General features: G+C 57.8%; 5 protein-coding genes across 5 annotated transcripts; 3 read left to right on the top strand and 2 right to left on the bottom strand.

Moving 5' to 3' along the window:
- The first annotated feature begins 519 nt into the window (after positions 1-519).
- Positions 520-2,898, top strand: THITE_2110300 (uncharacterized protein). Its single transcript, XM_003650585.1, has one exon. The coding sequence runs from the start codon at positions 669-671 to the stop codon at positions 2,823-2,825; it is 2,157 nt and encodes a 718-aa protein (XP_003650633.1). The 5' UTR covers positions 520-668; the 3' UTR covers positions 2,826-2,898.
- Positions 2,899-3,939: 1,041 nt separating this feature from the next.
- THITE_2110299 (uncharacterized protein) lies at positions 3,940-5,231 on the top strand. The gene is made up of 2 exons (XM_003650584.1): positions 3,940-4,637; positions 4,727-5,231. The coding sequence occupies exons 1-2, from the start codon at positions 3,971-3,973 to the stop codon at positions 4,876-4,878; spliced, it is 819 nt and encodes a 272-aa protein (XP_003650632.1). The 5' UTR covers positions 3,940-3,970; the 3' UTR covers positions 4,879-5,231.
- Positions 5,232-5,819: 588 nt separating this feature from the next.
- Positions 5,820-10,175, bottom strand: THITE_2110294 (uncharacterized protein). The gene is made up of 9 exons (XM_003650583.1): positions 10,031-10,175; positions 9,710-9,817; positions 9,436-9,611; positions 9,244-9,370; positions 8,588-9,180; positions 8,093-8,524; positions 7,775-8,025; positions 7,012-7,710; positions 5,820-6,950 (listed from the first exon to the last, which is right to left on the bottom strand). Exons 1-9 carry the CDS (start codon positions 10,049-10,051, stop codon positions 5,848-5,850), a joined length of 3,510 nt encoding a protein of 1,169 aa, XP_003650631.1. The 5' UTR covers positions 10,052-10,175; the 3' UTR covers positions 5,820-5,847.
- Positions 10,176-10,686: 511 nt separating this feature from the next.
- Positions 10,687-12,420, bottom strand: THITE_2110289 (uncharacterized protein). Its single transcript, XM_003650582.1, has 2 exons — positions 12,326-12,420; positions 10,687-11,839 (listed from the first exon to the last, which is right to left on the bottom strand). Exon 2 carries the CDS (start codon positions 11,715-11,717, stop codon positions 10,755-10,757), a length of 963 nt encoding a protein of 320 aa, XP_003650630.1. The 5' UTR covers positions 11,718-11,839; positions 12,326-12,420; the 3' UTR covers positions 10,687-10,754.
- Positions 12,421-15,642: 3,222 nt separating this feature from the next.
- THITE_2110286 (uncharacterized protein) lies at positions 15,643-16,390 on the top strand (the record flags this gene model as incomplete). The annotated part of the gene is made up of 2 exons (XM_003650581.1): positions 15,643-15,678; positions 15,743-16,390. Coding segments are annotated over exons 1-2 (369 nt in total), but the record flags the coding sequence as incomplete, so codon positions are not given.
- Between the last annotated feature and the right edge of the window lie 187 nt (positions 16,391-16,577).

Raw genomic sequence — 16,577 nt, 5'->3', positions numbered from 1 at the left:
CTGTCTTTTGATGTGATCGTAAGTAGGTAGGTGTCCGATGCTGTCGTCGAGTGTGCCGGTGTGCTTCTTGCGTGCTGCTGTAGTTTTGTACTGCTGTATACCGTACTGCTGTATATGGATGCCCACGATGCCGTCCTCACTCCCTGCCGCTGCCACCTTCCCAACCCCGCGGCGCTGGTCTGACAGGGCAACAGCCGCTGCCTGGGTTTTGGTGGTCTGTTTGAGCAGGTGCTGCCCCGGGAGCGGACGAATAAGTTTAGTCTGTGCTTGGTTTTCTTGGCCTCGGGGCCAAACACAACCTGCAATCTTCTTCCTCTTTGGTTCGCTCTCATCAACGTATCAACTCTGTCCGGTGTGTTCTTACGCCGCGACACCTTGCTCAGCGTCTGGCCTCACCCCTCACACCTCCCTTTCCTCCCGCAACCCAGCGTTTACTAAGCTTCGCAATTATCTCGCAAAGGCGCAGATGGCTCGCGACGGCAGCCCAGTCGGGCCTCAGGCCAAGCCTCTAGCTGGCTCAGCCGCACTCGACGGCTTACCCTGTACGGTTTTGCCGGCGAGGGCGGGCTGAGAAAATACTGTTCCCTACCAGGCGCGAAGTCTCGTTTGTGTTCTGACTACCAGAGCGATTGTATGTTCAAGTCAGACGTCAGCTGCATTCACTCATCATGGCGCTACGGCTGTTCCTCCAGCGCGTTTCTGGGCGCGGGGAGACCGAGTACACCTACAAGCCCCTGAAGGACGGCGAGATTCGGGTCCTCCACCTCCTCCCGGGAACAGGCCGCATGCGACTCGAAGCCGAGATCGAATCGGTCGATATTGCATCTGCGGAGTCGTACTTCGAAGCGCTGTCCTACTGCTGGGGCAGTGACCTCAAGCCGAAGGTCATCTACATTGACGGGGCGCCCCTGCCCATCACCCGAGCACTCGCCTCGCTCCTGCAGCGGCTACGGCTGCCGACAGAGCGACGACGGCTGTGGACGGACGCAATTTGCATCAACCAGGATGACAAGGATGAAAAGGGCCGCCAGATCGCGCTCATGGCCAGGATCTACACCGTTGCCGCAACTGTTAACGTCGACATCGGCGAGGAAACCCTCGACAGCTCGCTGGCATTGGAGCTGCTGGATCGCTTCTGGAAGAAGCACGTATGGTCTGGCGTCCTGGCTGAGATCCACGGCGCCGTACTACCGCCCGAAGACTTTGCGAAGTGGGTCGGCGTAGTACTTCCCGAGAAGCCGGGTGATGAGGGTGATGAAGCATTCTCATCCTCCACGGCGGGGAACCCCGCCGGGTATCCATGGATGCACGCCATCGTTGGCCGGTTGCTGACGGCTTACCGCTGGGCGAGCCTCGCAGCCGAGTTCTATGGCCGCTTCAGCCTGCCGGGCCTCAAGAACGGCCTGAGCCCTGGCGAACTCCCTCCCGACGATGACCCTCGGTGGCGCTCCGTGTCTCACCTGTTCACGCGACCGTGGTTCTCGCGCACGTGGGTGATCCAGGAGTTTGCCTTGGCGAGAGAGGTAGCGGTCATCTGCGGCACCAAGCGCTACAAGTGGCAGAACATTCTCGCGGGCATCTACCGCTTCATCAGCGGGGAGCTGCCCCCGCTAGCCAACAGCAGCGCCAGCGTGCGGGGCCGCTATGCGTACTTGTTCATGGGCGTGCTGCGGCAGGTGCGCGTCCTGCGCAGGACGGCAGAAGGCCGGGCATTCCTCGCGCGCACGCAGAGCTCCGCCTACCAGTGGCGGAAGTTCCAGGAAGCTCGCCTGGTCGACGTGTTGCATTACTTCCGCATCTCCGAGGTCAGCATTGAGAAGGACCGGTACTTCGCGCTACTAAGCGTCGTCGATGACGTCGGCACGGGCGAGGATGGCCACCGGCCACGGCTGCAGCTCAATTACGCGTCCTCGACCGAGAGCACCATCATCCAGGTAGGCAGGTTTCTGATACAGAACCCCTACGGCGAGGAAATGCTGGCCAGGGCCGGGCTGTGGCAGCAGCAAGATCCTCGCATCCCCTCGTGGATTCAAGACTTCCGCGGTTCGCGAAAACCCATCGTGATGATGGACCAGACTACCACCCACATGGGCGAGCAGGCCGGCGGGCCCGGCCCGTTTCGCGTTGCGCTGGCGCCTGAGCTCGATGCTCACTCAGCCGGTGGCGCCTGCTTCATTATGCTACGGGGTTACCGGCTCGACGTCGTCGACACGGCGCCGCTCGCCGCCCGGTTCCTCAGCATGGAGTCCACGGACAGCGGCATCTTCGGCGCCATGAAGGAGTACTTGCCATTGGCACTCAAGACTCTCATCGGCGACGGCTCCGCGTTGCTCTACGCCAAAGGCGAGCCCCTCACCACGGCGCTGTGTGCAACCCTCATCTCGGGCAACCGGCTCAACGGCGAAAAGGACTACACCCCGCTCACGCCGGGGTTCCATATCCTCTCATGGGTGTCGGTCGCGCGCAACAACGAGCAGGCAGTGCTCTGGGCTCTCAGGCGCGCGGTCCGGCACCTCGGGGTCGACTTCGAGACCGCGAAAAAAAGCTACCTCGGCTACGTCACCAACGTTGAGTACTCGGCCGTATCGCAACGGTTGCAGCCGGCTCGGACCCGCAAGGGCTACTTCGCGAGTCTGCCGTCCTGCTTCGAGCCCGCGGACGAGATCTGGATCGTCCAAGGCTGCCGGGACCCCTTGCTGCTGCGGAAGAGCCGCCTGTTCCCGGGCAGCTACCAGCTGGTCCGCAGCTGCTATGTCCACGGCTTCATGGAGGGCGAGGCGCTGAACAGGCCCGGGTTCCGGTTCGAGCAGCTGTTGCTTCACTGAGCTGCTTGGCCGGCGGCGGCGGGATTTTGCGGAGGTCGATGAGGCCTACTCTGGCACACTGTTTCTGCGAGCAGGAGGATGGCTAGATGTTTGGATTGTAATTTTCCCGTCTCCTTGTTTTTCATTACTCTTTCTCTTTCTCTCACTCACTCACGCACACACACACACACCCACACACACTCTCTCCCCGAGCTGATCCGGCCGTCGACGAGTCTGCGGATTACGCTGACTTGAAACCAAGCAAGAAACCTGGTGTGTTCTTGATACGGTGATGCAACGCAGCCCCACGAGCGAGGCATCATCATATGACTGACAGAGGGAGACTTCGTCACCTACTTGCTCCTCCGTGACAGAGTCGAGAGCGAGGTTTCAAGTCGGATCTGTTCCCACCCAATGGGCAGCGCCCCTGGCGTGATCCTTGGCGCTAGCCCTTGCAGAAAGCTATTTTTGCTGCGGGAATCCATGCTAGCGGTTGCGGCAGTTGCTGCAGCTGGAAATGCTCAACAGGGGGGATCGATGAGCTTTTGTATATGTATAACTAATCGTCTGTTAGGAGAGGCGTTTCAGAGACACATCAGCTTCTTGGGGACGCGTCATTCTAGACCCAGTTCTTCTCTCCCTCCCCTCCACACCATTGGCCCGCTAGGCAACGGCGTGCCAGGGGCTGCTCCGAACTCGTGCCACCACCCCCACACGCCGAGTTTCGGGTGCCAAGCAATCAAGTGCCGAGGCCGGCTGCCGGGGCCGGACCTCCTAGAGCTGCAGGATTTCCGGGTTGACGAGATCGGTCGCAACCCGTTTGACATCGAGTCAGGGCTAGGATAAACAACTTGCGGTTTGAAACAGGATCTCCCCGAGCGGCGAACCTGACGCCGTGTGTCTATAATAGATTTAAAAATGGCCAGGACACGCCCTCCCAAACTCATCTTCCCTCCTCCGCGATCGACAAACCCGTTTCGTCTCTGCCGTGTCCACTCCCGTGTCCCTCCGGTGTCCCGTCTTCCCTTTTCTCGGCTTCTTGGTCGCCGTTCCATTCTAACCAGCGGCCGGTCCGTTGCATCTGGTTGACTATATATATTTTTGTTTCCAAAAGCAGCAAAATGAAGTTCTTGAGCGTCGCCCTGATCTCCCTTGCCGGGCTGGCCATGGCCAAGGGGCATCAGGGGAACAGCACGACGGCGCAGCACGGAACGCACGCGAACAGCACGATGGCGCAGTGCCGCGAGGTCGCCCAGCTGACCCATCTCGTCGACCTGGCGAACAACCAGACCCGGCTCGACAAGGTCGCCCACAGCAACGCGACCAAGGAGGCCGCCCTCAAAGCCAAGGCGGCGACTGCTGCCACCAAGCTGGCGACGCTGCAGTCCAACGCCACGCTGATGGCGACGTGCAACCAGGTCTTCGCCGCCGAGCAGATGCGCGCGTCGTGCGCGCGCATGGCCGCGCTCGAGCGGCTGGCCCGCCTCGTCGCCAACGCCACCGCGCTGGACGCCGCGACCAAGAACAACGCGACCAAGGCGGCCGCGCTCAAGGCCAAGGCCGCCGCCGAAGCCGGCACGCTGTCCAGCCTGCAGGGCAACGCCACGCTGACCCAGTTCTGCTCCGTCGAGGAGACCAAGGCGATTTGCCACGCCATGGCCCGCCTGCAGAAGACGGTCGCCGAGGCCGCCAACGCGACCTGGCTGGACGACCACTTCAAGGGCAACCAGACCGCCATCGCGAAGTTCAAGGACCGCGCCGCCAAGGAGCAGACCAAGCTCGCCGCGCTGCAGAGCAACAGCACCCTGACCAGCGCCTGCTCCGCTCTCAACGGTATGTTCCTCTTCTCTTTTTTTTCTGGTGAACAGAAAAAGAAAAAGAATGAAAGAATCAGGCGTACTAACACCCGCCCCTCCCCACAGTAACAAGCCAGGCTTCCACCTCCACAGACACGGCCGGCAGCAGCACCACGACCACCGGCAGCGTGGCCCAGGGCGGCGCGGGCACCACGCAGCCCCTTGCGGCCCTGACCTCGCTGGCCGCCGTGCTGGTGGCCGCTGTCCTGCTGCTGTAGAAAAGAAAGTCTGGATTGGAATCATGTATGTATGTACATACATGTACGGGGCAAGTGGACGGACAAACGATGAATAGGGGGAGTCGGGGTGACAACCCTGTCATGCTCATGCTTATGCCCATGTCCCTGTTCTGTCTTGGACGCGTGAAAGAAAAAAGTCAACTGTGCTCTGCTGTTTTCCGAGCGAGACACAGCAGGGCAGGGTGCTGGCTCGGCACCGTCGCTGTTGGCTTCTGCATCTCTTCCTGAGGTGAAGACGAGAGGAGGGTGGGAGTGGTGTGTCGGGAACGGGTGACGCAGCGGTTAGTTGTTGCGGTAACCGTGGACGATGGATGGGCTCGGGACGGCGGCGGCGGCGGAGAATTGTATATTACACGGCGACGGCGACAGTGACAGAGGAAGCGTACCTGGTTTCAAATCAGTCACCGCCGACTTTGTGACAAGTCATGCTACTATCCGAGCGCTACCTGCCTACCTGTGACTCGTCGAGGAGGGAGATCGCCAACGGCGCATTTAAAAGAGTGCTGGTCAGTTGCTACTGTCAGGTTTAAGCTGTACTGGAGCACTACACTCGAAGTTAAGTTATGGGCTCCCAACACTCTGGAGTCAGAGAAGAATTGGAAAGTCGAACAGCACTTATCCATTGTTGGGAAGACGAGGAGGCCGTGGGCTATCCCGCTCATATGAATGAAGACAGCTGCGACCGGTGGCATGACATGACATGGATGAGAGTAGGCGTGACAGGGTCATCGCCGCACACAAACCGGGCAGCCGGTTCGATAAAAACCTCGACTCTTGTTCTTTTCTGCCAACAAACAACTCTGCACAATTCCACATGTCCCTCCGGACCCTCCGGCTCTTTCACGTATACCGCCGCCCACAACCCGCCGTCGATATTCCCCTTACCAGACTAACTCCCGACACCTTAAGCCCGGCTCCCGCCCACAACAACCCCTCAAAAAAGCCCTCTCACTTCGGCAACGGCGATCCCTTGCTCGGCGTAAACACAGGAATGGTGCCAAACGGCGTGCTTGACGACGACGCGCCCAGGGCCAGGCCAGCCGTCTTACGCGCCGGCGTGGACGGGTCGCCGCTGGCCCCGGCAGCACCGCCGTCCGACGCCGCCGTCACGGGCGGCGTGTCCGTCCGCTGGATGACCTGGTCCTCCCGGCGGGGCGGCTTAAAGTTGGTGGCCCGGCCGGCCTTGTAGATGTCCTCGAGCATGGGCTCGAGGACGCCGGCGTCTTCAAACTCGAGGAACTTGCGGTACAGCTTGAGGGCCGTGCGGGCGTCCTCGATCGAGTCGTGCGTCTCGAGCTGGATGTCCTCCTTGAGCAGGTACCAGGCGAGGAAGGCGAGCGAAAGCTTGCGCAGGCGTGACTTGAGGTAGAAGACCTCGATCGTGTCGATGACCTGCGCGCGCGGCACCTGGATGTTGATGACGCGGAAGTCCTGCCGCAGGCCGTGGCCGAGGAACCGGCAGCCGAGGTTAAGCAGCACCCACAGCTTCTTGTAGGCCGTCTTGAGCGAGACCAGGTTGTGCTTGGTGGTCCGCGGGTCCAGGTCGCTGGCCGTGATGCCCGAGTACAGCGTCAGGTAGTCCACCACCGGCTCCCGGATGGCGATGTAGTCGTCGATGAACGCCTCTCCTTCGTGCTCGCCCTGGCCGCGAACCACCGACACCCGCGCCAACGCGTGGGACATGGGGCGGATGGTTTCCCTCTCGCCGTCCGAGTTCATCTGGATCTCGGGTTGCTTGAGCGACACGAACTCGGTGTCCAGAGCCACGATGGTGTCTGGGCCAGGTCGCTCCGTCTCTGGGTCGAGCACCCGGTACGTCTTCGCCTCCGAGTGTGGGCTCAGATCCTTGTACAGAATCGACGTGTCCAGCTTCGCCTTCCAGTCCATGTTGCTCTGGTTGTTTGCGGCTTTCATTTGGAACAGAAGGACGGCTGGCATCTTCCATGCCGCGTTGAACCTCAATGCTTCGGCGGCCGAGACAGGCCGCACTGAAAAGTCATTGAACAGGTGCCACTTGCTCTCGCCGGGAGGCGTCGTTTCCGCATGAGCAACTACAAACTTGTCAGCAACTCCAAGCTTCAAATCAAGGCTCACCTAGCTAAAGAAACCTACCATTGATCATGCCCACGAGGTGCGTCTTCTGGGGCGCGTTGCTCTCGATGTTGACGACCATTCCGATCAACGAGTAAACCGTGATATTGTGAATCCCCCGCTGGAGATGGAGCTTCAGGTCTTCGCCTTCGAAGCAAAAGAACTGCCCTTGATCAACAATGATGCCGATTTCCTCTGGCAACCAGCCGGGCGTCGCCCAGAGCCTCCGGTGTTCGGCCGTAGAAACCGCAGCGTTGACAGCTAAAACGGCCGGGACGCTGTGGATGGTCTTGCGCATCTGCAGGTTTTGGTATCGCTGACATCGGCTGCACCATCCCTTGGAGGACGTTTCTCTTTCGACGCCCATTTTGAGGACCTGTGAGAAGGTCGTCTTCGTCGCTCTGCCGCCTCTCGCGCCGGCCTTCGGTAGAGGGTACATTAAATCGTTGACGTGCGCCGTGCCGGGGCGCGTTGTCTCGCTCCGGCAATTCATACATTTTATCATGACCACGGCTGACGTAGCGAGGATTCGTGACGCCAACTCGTCCGGGTTCGGGGGCTGTGGGAGGTTGAAGACGGCCTGCTCCAGTGCGGTTGAGGCTGGGGCGATGCTCCGGTATTCGTGGGTGATCCGGTCAAACAGAAACCTACCCAGTCCTTGGGTCATTGTCGAAAGAGATGGCACATGGCTTTCCTCTTCCAGCAAGCCCAGAGGCGCAGCTTCGCAATGTCAGTCATCATCCTACTCCTTCTGTAGACCGAAGGCCTCAGTTCTAGGACGAACCTTGTGGCGTGGCGCTCAGCGCTTTGAACAGATTTGTTGCCTGGCATGTAGAGCCCTCGGCCTTTTGTAACATGTCGAAAACGAAACCCAGCTCGCACAGCAAACACAGGTCGCCTACGCACGCGGTTGCGGCATGCTGCAGCGCCATATTCCGCAAAAGGGGGGTATAATGCATAAGCTGCAGAAGGGAATTGGCGTATGAGTTGGGGATGTGATTCTCTAAGCCGGCATACTGAGTCTTATTGTAATACCTAACGAGTGGAAATGGTTAGCACCCGCCGTGCATCGTCATCAGACAGTTCGAGGCCCCAAGCTTACCCAAAGTCAAAGTCGTCAACCCCGAACTTGCTGTACTTGATCTCTAGGTTCCGGTACATGGGCGGCGCCTCAGGCTTCAAGCTCTCGAGCTCGGTCGGCGATGAAGAAGGATCAGACGGGCCCTGGCCTGCCAGAGAGTCGGACGCGGAGTCCGCACCGGAAGACATGGCCGACTCGCGCGCCTTCTCGCTCAAGAACTTCGGCGCTTGTATGGCAGCGGAGGTCTTGGTGCTCGCCCGCGTATCCTCGACCTGGTTGCGCCGCAAGCCCCGTGTGTTCCGGCCGTAGAAGCCCCAGTCAGTCTGTTTGAGGGTGGCGAGAAAGCCTGGGTCGAGCTGCACCGGTGGGGCGCCCACGTCGGAGATAATATCTGCAGGCCAAGCCGAGAATAACGGTTCGCGGTAATAGGGAAGGCCGATCGAGCTCAGAGGTCTATGTAAAAGGTCAGCAACGCGAAGGGAAAACGAAGAGCGTCGTCGGCGGGGCTGCCCGTACGTGTCAGGCGACCAATCCAGCATCGGCGCGGGCTCTTCTGCCTTCGGCAGCTCTATCGGAAGCGCCATGTTGGTGAAGTGAATCTTCGATGGTGATCCCCAGAGGTGGACGTTGCACTCGGAGTCGGCCATGGCTAGAGCTTCGCCCGAGGGCGCAATTTCGAACAGGTTGATGAAGGACATGACGTTCGCGTACCGCACATTGCTCGTATTGGGGTTCATGATGTCGACCACATGCATCTGCCCATGTTGCGAAGTCACGATGCTGGTGGTGAGCATCCTGGGATGCAGTCGCACGTGCGCCGCGAGAGGGGGGAACGGCATGGGCTTCATAGAGGTCATGTTCTTGAGATCGAAGACATTGACGTATGGATCCAGCATGTAGGTCTGGGCTGCCTGCTGCTTAAGGGAGCCTCCGCAGGTAACGATGAAGTCGTTCTGGGCATCCATGTCGTTGATGTACGAGGCGTGGGCTTGCCAGCTCCTAACCAGCTTGAAGGTGACGGGGTCGAGCAGGTCAACGCAGCCGGATCGTGTGGCGGCGCATATATACTTGCTCTTCTTCATGATGGTGTAGTGATGTTCGGTGGGGACCTGTGCCCGTATGTGAGCAGAACGCCCGATGAGAGAGAGGACGAGACTCCTGGTAGAACGCACGGTCTTGACAATCTCTCCCTTGACGACGTCAATGACGAACATAGTGTCCTGCCAGCCGGCGACGATGATTTCGGAGGCGCCCTTGGAGGTAAAAGTCATGCATTGCAGATCCTTCATGTCTTCGTGACTGTGGGGGCGCAGTAAGCGACTCGAACGCGCTGGTCCAACTGCTCCGTCCAGCGGCAGCCATACCGGATATTCCACAGAGCCGGGCCCCTCCGCATCGCCATGTGAACGCTCCGAGTGCCGAGGGCTATGACGCCCTTGTCATGGAAGAGGAACTGGCGGACGGGACCTTCGGAAGGCGGCTGAATCTTGAAGGCAGTGTATCGTTGGAGGTCGCGGCCGTAGAACGAGGCCACGCGGCCCTGGTATCGTCAGACACGCCGAGACACAGGGACACAGAGAACAGAGCATCGCAGGTATGCGCAGACACAAGCGCGCCCTCAGACAACAGACGACGTACCCGGTCGTTTCCTGCCCATAGCAGCTCGGCGATGGTGTCGAAGGCGAGGGTGGTCGCCGGTCTGGGATAGTCATTGGTTCCGGGCGCCGGGAAGGCGATGCGGGTGACCTGTTCGGAATCATTGCGCGGTCAGTCAAGAAGACACGTCACGGCGACGAGGGCACGAGGGCATTCGGGCTGTGGGCGGCACACAGGATGCAGGGTTCAGCATCGCGGGGTACGTTCGACTTGCGACCACGGCTGCTCCCCGGCGCTGCCATCGACGGTCGCAACCCCACTTTGCTCCGGGGATACGGTAAAAAAAAAAATAGACCAACTTGCCTCGTCCCAGTCCGCATCCATGGCCAGTTCCCAAGCACATCTTCAACGGTGACGAGGGGAATATAGTTGTCTCAAACTGATAGTTTCACCGTGGTCGACTCCAGAATCGGTGGGGCTACTTTCCGGTGTTCGCAGTGCAACTTGGAACCCACTTCAGCCTTGCAGCTTAGGTGCCCGACTTGGTTGTTTGGTTGGCTCCCAGACCGTTCGGCGGAATACGGATCAATTATCTGCCGACGAGGCGCCGAAGCACCAGCACCAGCGGTGAACCCAATCAGGGCCAGACAAAGCACAATTTGAGACTCGTCCAATTTTCCCGAGGCTGCGCTCTCTTCACCAACCACGGCGCCGCTCTCAGGACTAACGATGAAGAGGTGCAGGAAACAGAATGCAGAAACACAAAAATTGGATGCAAAAAAACAACCAACACTGAGCGCGAGCGCGCAGGCTTTCTGAATGCCTTGCCGCTTCAGACGCCGAGGTAATACTGACTGTGAAACGACCAGAACCAACCCTTACCAGAACACCCTTATGCAACTGGGATGACAACTCAACCCGAAAGAGAACACGGCCAAAAAGAAATCCAACTCGACAGCCCACAGTCTACTTCGTCAACCATCCCAGGTAGTCCGCCACAATTAGGGTCACCATCCTACAGAGGGGAGGAGGATCTGTCAGCAAACAACGGGCGTCCACCAGCAAAACACAGTTCTCCGGGGGCCACCTACGCATGCGGCGCAATGCGCACATAGTACGTGCCGAAACCGCGATAGAATCGCATCAGGCCCTCCTGTTTCGCCACCTTGGCGAAGCAGTCTGCCGTGCCGGCGTAGGGCAGCTTCCCGTCGGGGCCCTTCTGCTGCTTCTGCAGCCGCGTCTTGACGAAGTCGAACGGCAGCGAGAAGAAGGAGGCGAAGAAGCCGGCGATGGCGCTGGCGCTGAGGGTCTGCGCGTTGGTCGACCACGTCGTCCGCGCCTTCAGCTGCGCCTTCGCCTCGCTGAAGAAGGCCAGCTGGCCGAAGTTCAGCGCCATGGCGCGCACCACCGTCGGCGTCGCCCCCGCCCACAGCGCTCCGACGCCCTCACTCTTGGCGATGGACACGAGCGCGTCAATGACCGACTTGTAGTTCTTGCGCTCGGCAATCGGCTTGAGCCCGTCGCTCTGCATGCGGATCAACGCGAGGTCTGCCGGGTTGCCGATCATAGCGGCGAGGCCGCCTGCCGCGAGACCCGCCGTGGCCCGCTCGGCGAAGCCCACGCTCTGCCCTTTCGCCTTGGCGCGGGACGTCAGCGAGCCCATGAAGGTATCGAAGAACCCGAGGCGGGCCGTGGTGTACACGGCTTGCCGGAGCAGACCCGCCGACAGGCCGGTGTACAGATCGAGCGCCTTGCCGCTGGCCAAGATCTCGCGCGTGACGGATAGTGGCGTCGGCTTCGGTCCACCTGCCTTGCCCTCGCCCGCGAGCTGGATGCGGACCTTGATCATGTCGACAGGCTGGACCACCGTGGTGGCCACCATGCCGCTGATTCCGCCGTTGATGAAGGGCAGGGCCGCCCGCATGAATGGCGTGTGGAGGAAGTCATTGGCAACGGCGACGCTGTCGCTCTTGACTGTCTTGGCCGTACCCATCACTTCGCTTCCCCTAGACCGCGCTGCTTCAGCCGCCTGCTTGACCGGGTTGGACATACTTGATGCACGGGTTGCGCTAAATATACCGACGACGGAAGGGGACTGCTGACCAGCTCGGTCGTTCACTAGGCCCCAACTTTATATCCAAAATTTAGTCCTCGACACGCCGAATCTCGCACCTGCATGCCGCGAACGAGGAGTTAGCCCAATGCTCGCTGCTCCGTCGGCTCTTGTAAGGTGGGTGCTGTTTCTCTGGTCAAGGGTCCTATGAAGCCAAGCCATATCCAACTTTCCGGCTGGAGAGCGCTCAACCGACCCCGGATGCCGTCAGAGCCAGGGGTCAGAGAGCGTGCCAGGGTCCATGGCGTAGTGACGACGCCAAGGCGAGATCTCCGGCATTGGTCGGCAGGGGTCTGGCCGACGCAGTCGGCTGGAATCGGGGACTGGGAACAAGTTGGGAGCTCGGATTGGGGCAGAGCTCGGGAAACGCAGGGAGCTCCGGCTGCAGCGCGGCGGGATGTGGAGGTCCCAATGGGGCACTGGGAAGCCGCTTCGGCCGTCCGGCGCTCCACCTGTGGAGCTCCCCAGCCTGGGGCCGCGGGCGGGAACGGGAACGGCAAGCATTCGCCATCTTGGTCCATTCTGGAATGGGGCACAACACCTGCCTTCTCTAGAAACCCAGTTGTGAGACGACCGAATGAATCCCTGGGAAGTGATTCGCTTGCGTGCACACAAAAGTGTCTTGAGGCCAGGTTTGGCGTCTCGCGTCGGCGGTAGCTTCGTCGAGCGCTGGCGCTAGAGTTAACGTGATTCTTACAACAGTGACAGGTCAGTGCGGGGTCGCGTGCTCCCACATTCGAAAGCACCTCGCGAGATAACCGCGGGCCGTGCGCAACGTAGGAAGAGAACGGTGGAAAGGAAGTCGGGATTCCAGTTGTCCGATTCTATTTTTGTATTGTTAGGAGAGACGTGCTGTCTAAGAGGAGAAAGGAGAAGTGTCTCGGAGGAAATGAAAAGGAACACTGAAACGAACAAAAAGTCGGGGCCAGCTATGCTAGCCTAGAACCGAGGTCAGCGAAGATCCGAATGTGAAAGGGGCACCAGCTCCAGCGAAGATGGATGCTTGTGTATTTATGGCATGTGCCCTAGGTAGCACGGATCGGTTCGTCTCTGGTGCGTGAGGGTCGTGTCACAGGACGAAGGGAGGGGTGGCGACTCCTCATCTCCAATGTTCAAGTGTGTTAACCTGCTAAACATAGCAGGGCTCGCCCCCAGTGTCCTTGTCGACAGGTGCACCTGCGCAACGGGAAAGTACGAACTTGCACATTGGGGCGCTTGGCCGTCCTGAGGCGCTATGTCTCGGTAGATGTGCTCTCCAACCCCGCGTTGGGCTTGCTAACACAACATTCCCGTCAATGGATCGGTTAAGACAGCTCCCAGGCTCCCATCTCATCCGGGCCGCCCCTCGCGTAGGAAACGGCCCTGTCGTCCACGTCTGGTTGAATGCAGTTGCATACATCTCCCGAGCGGGGTTTAAGGCATTGAGATTGTAGTTGTTCTGGCATGTTCACATTGCTTCACAAGACGACGAGATCCTTAGCTTCCTTGCCCAGGCCCGTCAGTCCGGCTTGCGCAAATATGCGAAGATGTTTTCCGACGACTCCGTCTTTTCCCTGTGTTTTCCACACAAAAGAACATGTTGAATACCTCGGACGAGGCGGCTGGCGAGGCGGCTGGAACATCGAAGGGAGCCGAGGACAGCATATGAAGGATGTGAGGGGAAGGTGGGTGACAGCTGGAAGGAGGGGAGCGGTTCCTGTCCTTGCCAACGGGATCTACCCCTCCTTCCCTGTGATCAATGGCCAACCAACCATCTGCAGACGTGGGCTGGAGAGTTTCTGCAAGCCAGAATCGCAGCCCTTCTGCCAGCCCGATGCCATATCCGTGGGTGCCCAGATTTTGCGCCGGCACCGATGCGGCCTGCCTAGGTACCCCGCCAATCGCCTGCGTCGCGCGGTCTCACAACAGCGGGCTGCCAAGCAACCTTGTCTGCTTCAACGAAGATCTTCTCGTGATTGCCATGATAAAAGCCGCTTAGAATATGGGATATGCATCAGGTACCTTAGGACTAGGACGAGCTCCATCTGTATCTCACTGGGTTGCGGTCCCTTCGACTTACATGCCCTGGCCCTGCGTGCCGAGTGGGTCCGAGGCCATTCCCACTACCGTGCTGCCGACCACAGCTGCAGTATTGCGGGGTCAATGCTACGCTCTTCGGGTCTATCGATAACTAACGTCGCCCACACCCATGTCGGTTGCCCACAGATACCGGCCAGCCACACAAACCACCAATTTCCTATGGTTCAGAACACTACAACAACAATATCGCCAGCCTATTTTTCGACTAAACCTTGATCAATCTTGCTAGTTTGTTGTTTTCCAGATACGTTAGGAAGATGGTTAACCAACCTAGCAAAGAAGATCGAATTCGCCTTGCAATCGAAGCGTTCTAAGCCAAGGAAGTCTATAGCCTTCGACAAGCCGCCCTACTCTTTAATATCCTACATTCTACACTTACCGACCGCTTTAGTGGCTATACTTCGAACTACTAGGCCGTTGCCTAGCACTTACAACGCCTTACACTTGCTAAGGAGGACTCAGTCGTTAAGGCTATCTACTAGTTAGATGCCTAGGGCTAGCCGATGTCTATCTTGGCCATTGAACATCTAGGTATACAACTGTTATATACTAAGGGCGATAATAAACCTCTAGGTAAGAACTAGTACTACAACTTCCTTTCCTAGCATCTAGATCTTTGAATACGCTACTCCTACGTATTAGATCAGTTGAGGAAGGATGCTCTAGACCATTAGACGGCTACCTAGTGGTTTAACCTCTTCTAGATCACTCGCCTAGTATATAGCATCGCCGACAACGATATCTATAACATAGATAAAAAAGGCTATATAAAAGGGATTAGGGACAATGCTATAGTGATCGTTCTATACTGTAAGGAAGTACTATATTCGATTTAGCTAAGCAACTACGACTAGGTGTTGATCATCAAATATATCTTAGCCAATGGCTTCGTCTTACTACCTTTCGTTATCTTCGAAGGCACTTATATTCAATAGGCCTAGATTCCTTCTAACCTTGACAACGACGTAGTCATCTAGGTCTCTCCTAATAGCTAGACAGACTATAGTATCGCCTTCGAATAGATCTAGTACTTCGACATATACACCCGCCCTTGAACTATAGATATATACTGGCTATTGATCCTTAACGGCTATATATTATATATTTCGCTATAGTTCGTTGAGTATTATAAATCTAACAAGATTATACCGCTTTGCCTACTACTATATTTAACCTATAAACTATAGCCCCTTGATATAGGGGTCTTTAGTTCTCTAATATAGAGATATCGCTAATTGGTTATATAAAACGCTCTGTTCGATGCCTCCTAGATCAACAACTTCCAGTTCTTAATCATCTACCTATAGGTATATAAAACGATTTATAAGAATATCACTAGTATATAGAGGGGAGCTAGATTAATACTGTTCAACCCTAATAAAATCCTAGTATACTATCGCCTAAAGACCTGTTACACGCAGTTGTGGGTCACCTGTGGCCACCTGTAGCCAACTGCGCAAGTGTGGGCCCACTGGGCCCACTAGGCCCCACAACAGCACTGGGCCCCGCAACAGTGCACAGGCCACCTTACGCACAGGCCACCACACTCCTGTATTTAGGTAGGCACTTGCCCGCATTCTACACTCTTGCAATACATCCATCTTGCACTCCTCCGAAGCTCCTGCTTGGTTTGAGTGCTCCGCTACCTTGGCTGACGAGGCTGGGTAGCAACCCACTTTGTTCGTGTAACAAGTGGTGCCCACTACTGGACTCGAACCTGTGCGATGAACCATAAGACTCCTTTGTGAGGGAGCCAGTGTTCATCAACAGCGTGCCCGAGCAGTACCGCGTCATGTGGCTTAGGCAACCACATGCGGGCGCAGGTGCCCCGAGTGCCCTGCCAGGAAGCACTTGTGGTTTTGCTTACTTGGGTGGTCTCCAAGTATTGCGAAGCCCTCGAGCTCCTGAGACCTAACCTGGAGGTCGGTATCCAGGGCAACAACGTCAATCGCGACCTTCAACACTTCGTCGCCGCCCCGGCTCGGCTCCCAAAGACCACGTCAATCGCGACCACTTTTTCCAAGACCTCGTCGCCCCGGCCCGGCTCCCATCCTTCCAACTGTCAATCGCGACCACTTTCCAAGACCTCGTCGCCCCGGCCCGGCTCCCATCCTTCCGACCGTTCCAACCTCCGACCGATCAATCGCTCCAATCAACCGCCCCGACCAGTCGCCCCGATCAAAGAACCCGACCGGCCAGTTGCCCCGATCAAGGAACCCGACAGGTGGATTGAATGGTTGAATGGTTGGATGGTTGAGGTGCAAGATACAATGGACTTGCAAGCTGAGGACAGCTTTTCTGTTTGTTCGTAGGGGGGGCAATTGTTACACGCAGTTGTGGGTCACCTGTGGCCACCTGTAGCCAACTGCGCAAGTGTGGGCCCACTGGGCCCACTAGGCCCCACAACAGCACTGGGCCCCGCAACAGTGCACAGGCCACCTTACGCACAGGCCACCACACTCCTGTATTTAGGTAGGCACTTGCCCGCATTCTACACTCTTGCAATACATCCATCTTGCACTCCTCCGAAGCTCCTGCTTGGTTTGAGTGCTCCGCTACCTTGGCTGACGAGGTCGGGTAGCACCCACTTTGTTCGTGTAACAAGACCCCCCTATTTATAAGCTTTACTAACAGTTCTAGGCGGTCTATAGGCATCGAAGCTACTAGAGCTATAGCTTCGAAGATTGATAGTCTTATAGAGAAGGTCCTAAAGGTTTA

The sequence above is a fragment of the Thermothielavioides terrestris genome, chromosome 1 (genome assembly GCF_000226115.1).
Source record: "Thermothielavioides terrestris NRRL 8126 chromosome 1, complete sequence".
Taxonomy (NCBI): domain Eukaryota; kingdom Fungi; phylum Ascomycota; class Sordariomycetes; order Sordariales; family Chaetomiaceae; genus Thermothielavioides; species Thermothielavioides terrestris.
The sequence above is the reverse complement of the archived record's forward strand: the minus strand, read 5'-3'. Positions and strand labels throughout refer to the sequence as shown.

Bases quoted from the DNA above. Each gene is read 5' to 3' on its own strand.
- THITE_2110300 (XM_003650585.1), top strand. From the start codon at position 669: ATGGCGCTACGGCTGTTCCTCCAGCGCGTTTCTGGGCGCGGGGAGACC.
- THITE_2110299 (XM_003650584.1), top strand. From the start codon at position 3,971: ATGGCCAAGGGGCATCAGGGGAACAGCACGACGGCGCAGCACGGAACG. The intron at 4,638-4,726 runs GTATGTTCCTCT...CCCTCCCCACAG, and splicing joins CGCCTGCTCCGCTCTCAACG to TAACAAGCCAGGCTTCCACC.
- THITE_2110294 (XM_003650583.1), bottom strand. From the start codon at position 10,051: ATGGATGCGGACTGGGACGAG. The intron at 9,371-9,435 runs GTATGGCTGCCG...GCGCCCCCACAG, and splicing joins CCGGCTCTGTGGAATATCCG to TCACGAAGACATGAAGGATC. The intron at 6,951-7,011 runs GTAGGTTTCTTT...ACAAGTTTGTAG, and splicing joins CCTCGTGGGCATGATCAATG to TTGCTCATGCGGAAACGACG.
- THITE_2110289 (XM_003650582.1), bottom strand. From the start codon at position 11,717: ATGTCCAACCCGGTCAAGCAGGCGGCTGAAGCAGCGCGGTCTAGGGGA.